This window comes from Notolabrus celidotus, unplaced genomic scaffold, assembly GCF_009762535.1.
Source record: "Notolabrus celidotus isolate fNotCel1 unplaced genomic scaffold, fNotCel1.pri scaffold_505_arrow_ctg1, whole genome shotgun sequence".
Lineage (NCBI taxonomy): Eukaryota > Metazoa > Chordata > Actinopteri > Labriformes > Labridae > Notolabrus > Notolabrus celidotus.
Window position 1 is genome coordinate 10,001 of NW_023260309.1, and position 6,480 is coordinate 16,480.

Sequence of the window (6,480 nt, forward strand, 5' to 3'; positions counted from 1 at the left end):
AACCCTTCACCTCTCCTCTGTTAACCCTTCACCTCTCCTCTATTAACCCTTCACCTCTCCTCTGTTAACCCTTCACCTCTCCTCTGTTAACCCTTCACCTCTCCTCTGTTAACCCTTCACCTCTCCTCTGTTAACCCTTCACCTCTCCTCTATTAACCCTTCACCTCTCCTCTGTTAACCCTTCACCTCTCCTCTATTAACCCTTCACCTCTCCTCTGTTAACCCTTCACCTCTCCTCTGTTAACCCTTCACCTCTCCTCTATTAAGCCTTCACCTCTCCTCTGTTAACCCTTCACCTCTCCTCTGTTAACCCTTCACCTCTCCTCTGTTAACCCTTCACCTCTCCTCTGTTAACCCTTCAATAGACTTAACAGCATGTTTCAGAGAACAGACTTCAGTTACCTGGAACTGCTGCTGTCCAGACACGCCCCAACATTCCTGCGTATCTGATCCTCTCCGTGCTATGAGAGACTCCTGAGGCTGAGACGTCAGGGGGGAAGGCCCTCAGTCAAAATTATACTGTCTGTTACAGGAAGTCTCATCACCTGAGGGTACGACTGAACTCCTGCAGATCTGAGCTCGGTGAGTCTCTCCTGAGACCAGGACAGCAGACTGTACCCTCAGTGAGTCTCTCCTGACAGAGACCAGGACAGCAGACTGTACCCTCAGTGAGTCTCTCCTGACAGAGACCAGGACAGCAGACTGTACCCTCAGTGAGTCTCTCCTGACAGAGACCAGGACAGCAGACTGTACCCTCAGTGAGTCTCACCTGACAGAGACCAGGACAGCAGACTGTACCCTCAGTGAGTCTCTCCTGACAGAGACCAGGACAGCAGACTGTACCCTCAGTGAGTCTCACCTGACAGAGACTAGGACAGCAGACTGTACCCTCAGTGAGTCTCTCCTGACAGAGACCAGGACAGCAGACTGTACCCTCAGTGAGTCTCACCTGACAGAGACCAGGACAGCAGACTGTACCCTCAGTGAGTCTCTCCTGACAGAGACCAGGACAGCAGACTGTACCCTCAGTGAGTCTCTCCTGACAGAGACCAGGACAGCAGACTGTACCCTCAGTGAGTCTCTCCTGACAGAGACCAGGACAGCAGACTGTACCCTCAGTGAGTCTCTCCTGTCAGAGACCAGGACAGCAGGAGGACACAGGTGAGGACACGGGACACAGGTGAGGACACAGGTGAGGACACAGGTGAGGACACAGGTGAGGACACGGGACACAGGTGAGGACACGGGACACAGGTGAGGACACAGGTGAGGACACAGGTGAGGACACAGGTGAGGACACAGGTGAGGACACAGGTGAGGACACAATGTATAAATGTATAAACTACACCCCCAAAGTGTCTGACACCTGCTGGTCTTGTTATCTGGATGTTGTGACGCCTGAGGGATTGTCTGTACTTGCTCTGCACTCCTCTTCCTGTGTACTGCTCTGTTTCTTCACCTCGATCAAGTTCAGACTATTTCAATGTGAGCCGTCTGAGTCTCCTGAGTGTCCTGTGTCTCCTGAGTGTCCTGAGTGTCCTGAGTCTCCTGTGTCTCCTGTGTCTCCTGTGTCTCCTGTGTCTCCTGAGTCTCCTGTGTCTCCTGTGTCTCCTGTGTCTCCTGTGTCTCCTGAGTCTCCTGTGTCTCCTGTGTCCAGTTTATTGTTGAATTTCCTCACAAATTGGCATCACGAACAAAGATCCTCACGACAAAGACCGGTAAGTGCGAACTTGTATTTGCTGTTGCCATGTCTGAGTCTGACAAGATCTCAAAGAAACTTTATTGGGCTTTTAGAATTCTAAACTTGACACATAGTGACAGAAGTGAATTGGTATTTCCTGTATGTTGACATTTCTAAGTTAAGGCGTTATGGAATGAACCTGATATTGGATCTATAATCTTAGATGTAGGGCTGTCGGGCACCCTACGGAGGGGGGTCAGGAGGTCTGAGCCAGCTTCAGGCTGCGACTCGACACAGAAAAGACTCAGTGTGTGAGTCTGAATCCTTGGGTAGAAGTTCTGAGGTGATCAAGTGATTAAAAGGTTCAGATCAGTTGTGATTCTGTTTTCCGGCGGGACAGTAAGACTCTGCAAAGTTACTGCAAAGGACTTCAGAGCAGTGAAGGGGGCTGATTATTTATAATCTTCCCAAGGATTCAAACTCACACATTGAGTCTTTTCTGTGTCGAGTCGCAGCCCGAAGCTGGCTCAGACCTCTTGACCCCCTGCAGGGTGCCCGACAGCCCTACATCTAATAGATCCAACATCAGGCTCATTCCATATCGCCCTACCTCGTCAGAAAACACCCAATTTAAAATATGACATTAAACAAACATAAGCATGGAAACATAAACATATTTAAAATATAAGATCAAGAAAGAAAGAAAGTAAATTTAGTTACAAAACTTCATTAAAGGTGACATATCATGCAGAATGGACTCTTTAATGGTTCTCTCCCTGAAATCTGTGTCCCTGTCTCCAAACCCCCTGAAAAGTCAAAGACTCCATTCTGCCCCTGTTCTGATTTCTCCACCTTTCTGTAAATGTGTGCTGAAACCAGCCGTTTCAGTTTTCAGTGTTTTTCATACATCACAACGCCATCCGGTCTGTAACAGGAAGTCAGAGCTCGGAGCTTGTTCAGCCCATAGACTGTATAAAATACAACTCAACCCCTCCTCCGTTTTTCATTCCCTGCACACATGTGTGCTAACAAGGAGCTTAGGAGGGAGGCATGCTAGTTGTAGGCTGTCTTAATAAACACAAAGGTCGCTTTGACTCCCCACGTCTGCAGATTTGAAGATCTAGTGGAGGATTTTTAGTTTTCATGGAAAAGTGCTAGCGCTAGTTAGCATAGCCACATAGCTACATGTTGGTAGCTGTGTACCAAGACACACGTCGACATACTGACAAATAAAACAACAAGAAACACTAAATCTGTGACCAATGGTTCAGAAAGGTCCTGCTGCAGGCGCCTCTCCGTCAGGATCAGATTCTGGATCAGATTCAGAGGGTTGAAGTAACGCGGGTCTGTGAGCAGCCGTGTATATTCAGCCAACATGTAAACATTAGATCAACGTGTTGGAGAGACGAGGCCACACCCACTTCCTGAGGGGGCGTGGTCAGAGAGAAAACAGAGTGTTCTGAGGAGGACTGAAGAAGAGGGTTTTTCAGGCAGACCAGAATCTGATTTCAAAGTGTTTTTTTGAGCATAAACTTTAAAGATATGTTTTGGGGACCTCTTAGACCAATATATGTTGATGAAAAAAGCGTGATATGTCACCTTTAAAACTCAGTTTTTGAAGAGAAATTAAAAGTTTGTAGTTACAGAAATAAAAACTAAGGTTTAAAAATGTGTTTACATCCATTATAGATCAGTGGAAGCAACATGAAAGAGGAACGCTTTTAGTCTGGACTTAAAGGTGGTCAGAGTCCGGGCTTGTCTAATACTCTCTGGGAGTTTATTCCAGGTCTGTGCTGCAGAATAACAAAAGGGGGACTGATTATTTCTTATAACCCCTCCTAATTTAAATAAATAATAAGACCCAACACTGTTTACTATGTACGTTAAGTTACAGAAGTACAGAGGGAGAGAGAGAGAGAGAGAGAGAGAGAGAGAGAGAGAGAGAGAGAGAGAGAGAGAGAGAGAGGGAGAGAGGGAGAGGGAGAGAGAGAGAGTGAGAGAGAGAGAGTTAGAGAGAGAGAGAGAGAGAGAGAGAGGGAGAGAGAGAGAGAGAGAGAGAGAGAGGAGAGGGAGAGAGAGAGAGAGAGAGAAGAGAGAGAGAGAGAGAGAGGAGAGAGAGAGAGAGAGAGAGAGAGAGAGAGAGAGAGAGAGAGAGAGACTCTGGATGCCGTTGAAGTGTTAATTACAGGTTTGGTGTTCACCTGTAGGCATCGTGAGAAAAGCGGTGCTGTAATCTGGAGACACTAAGTCAGTCATAACATCCAGATAAAGACAGGAGCAGAGAGGAAGACCTGGATCACTGCAGAGACCCTGTCTCACCTTCACCCAGAAGCTTCAGATGACAGTGTGAGGAAGTTCCTCTGCCCCTGACACTCAGACTGGAAGATACAAGAGTTAAACATTCTTATAAACATGTAGAAGACTATGAAAGTTCACACAGCAGCTTTGAGACGCCCCGGTGGAAAGGACTGGATGAGTCACTGGTCTTAACTCTGACTGTCTTTCTATCAGAACTCCCCCTGCAGGAATATCAGGTCTCTCAGCTCGTAGTGGTCTCACACTGAGCTCTGTGTGAAAACACAGTGATCCAGAATCCTTCACTGATCAGTTTGATGGATTCTGTAAAGTCTGTAGATCAGCTGCTTTTCTTCAGGTTTGTATTAATCAGGTTTTAAAACACTTCACATCTTCAGAGGGTCACTAACAGGGACCATCAACAGGACCTGATCTGACAGGGAGTCTTTAACACGGATTCTGAATGTGATGTTTGGGCAAAATGATCAGGGGATCCACTGTAGCTCCAGGTCCTAATGAACCCCCTTCAAGAGCCCCATGGAGAGAAGGAGAGAAAGATAAAGGGAGGGAGGGCGGAAAGTGTAGTCCTGATCCTGGAGCTATTAAGCAACACTTAATGGAACAGGTCTGTTATCATTCAGGTGTCTTTAGGAACCAGAGAAACAGGGTCAGGTTAAACCTGTCAGTAAGGACACAGTAGCATACTACAGCAGGACTAAAGGAGGTCTGATCCCTTCAGGTCCAGCAGCTCCCCCTGATAGTGTTGTTTCCTTCAGCAGTGATGGCAGCTCAGCACGTGAAGCCCAACTTCAGCCAGTCTCAGGCGTCTGAGCTGGTGAAGCGTCTCTTCAGGCTGACGCCATCAGAAGTCCGCTCTCTGCCGAGCTACGATGACCAGAACTTCTACGTGGCGGCGGAGGAGGGAGGCGAGTACGTCCTGAAGATCACGAACTCAGAGGACAGTAAGAACTCCGTCATGATCCAGGTGCAGACGCACGCCATGACCTTCATGCATCAGAACGGGCTTCCTGCACAGACGGCGCTGCCCACCACCTCAGGACAGCTCATGAGCCTGGAGGAGACGGGTAGGACTTCTTCCTTTCTTTGTGTTTGTACAGGATGTCTAAAGGTTGTGTTGTCAGGTACCTTTACTTAGTGGATCAGGGTCATTAGTGTTCAGGTGGTTCAGGTCTATGATGACAGGTGTGCTGCAGAGAGAGGCCTCGGCAGTCAGGTGGAGTGTACTCATCAAACTTTATTTCTTCTTCCTCCTTAAGGTTTTACTTGTAGAAGTCAATTCTCAATACTTTTCAAGGGCAGCAAATTCTGGAATATTTATTCCTATGAAGTGAAAAACTGTTTATCTTTAAAATGTTATAAATGATGCTTAAAAACACTTTTAACCACTGTTACTTAATTAAACTCATCAGTCTCATCATCATACTCATAGAGTATCCAGACACATCATATTCATATTTTGTTCTTTTGAATTCTGTTAATGTAATAACTGTATTTATATTCATTGTTAATTTTGTATATTCTTATGTTATTTTATTTTTAGTATGAACCATTATCTTTATATGTGTCAATTAAGTATTTTTTAATACATGTTTGATGTTAGAACACTAATTGGGTGGAGGCTTCAAATAAGCTCTCTGAGTTTTCTGCCTCTTCCTGCACATTATATTATTAATAAATAAACATAAACATGAACTGAGCGTGAGCAGCAGGTCTCAGTCTGACTCCTCCTCCTCCTGTGTCTCTGACAGGCTGTGGATATGGCAGTCAGAAGTACCTGGTGCGGTTGCTGACCTACCTGCCTGGAACTACGATTTCCAAGGTTCCTCTAACGCCACAGCTACTGTACGAGGCGGGCCAGACCGCTGCCCAGATGGACCAAATACTACAAAAGGTAGAACCTGGAGAACCTGGAGAACCTTCTGGATCTGTCTCTGTGGTTATTTTCTATAGGATTTAAAATGATCTTTAAGTTCATGCAGCAGCGTCACCCTCATTAGTTCACCGTCTGATGTTTGCCCTCACAACAAAGTGAACACTTAACTTTACAACATGAAGGAGGTTTTATTCAAAGCAGCTCACAGCTACAGTTTATACGTCTTCTTCTTCTTCTTCTTCTTCTTCTTCTTCTTCTTCTTCTTCTTCTTCTTCTTCTGCCTCTTCCTCCCTCCATCTCTCTCTCATATATTCCTCAGATGGAGCATCCTCACCTGAGCGTCCTTCAGAGAGAGGCATTCAGATGGAGTCTTTCAAACCTCCCCCTCCTGGAGTCCTACCTTCACCTGATGGACGGAGACCCTCTACAGGAAGTCGTGAAGTCTGTCCTCCATCAGTTCAAAACCTTTGTGGTCCCCAGATGGGACAGTTTACGCAAGAGTGAGTTTGATGTTTACTCTTTAAATACTTCTCCTTCCTCTGAACCAAGGTTATTATAGTTTTGCATTTTTCATTAGTTTTTATTTTTATTTCGTTTTGACTTTTTGTTT

The 6,480-nt window shown here is 46.0% G+C and overlaps 2 protein-coding genes across 2 annotated transcripts in view; one reads left to right on the plus strand and one right to left on the minus strand.

Annotated features, from left to right (window-relative positions):
- Positions 1–2,276, minus strand: part of LOC117809880 (cylicin-2-like) — a 4,029-nt gene extending 1,753 nt beyond the window's left edge. Inside the window, exons 1-3 of the mRNA XM_034679389.1 lie at positions 2,215–2,276; positions 1,069–1,129; positions 403–480 (exon numbers count right to left, since the gene is read on the minus strand). Coding sequence (XP_034535280.1) covers positions 403–480; positions 1,069–1,129; positions 2,215–2,276 — 201 coding nt within the window. The remainder of the gene's footprint in view (positions 1–402; positions 481–1,068; positions 1,130–2,214) is intronic.
- A 2,340-nt stretch (positions 2,277–4,616) lies between these two features.
- On the plus strand, positions 4,617–6,370 carry LOC117809881 (hydroxylysine kinase-like; the record flags this gene model as incomplete). Its single annotated transcript, XM_034679390.1, has 3 exons — positions 4,617–5,061; positions 5,746–5,888; positions 6,190–6,370. Coding segments are annotated over exons 1-3 (628 nt in total), but the record flags the coding sequence as incomplete, so codon positions are not given.
- Positions 6,371–6,480: the final 110 nt, after the last annotated feature.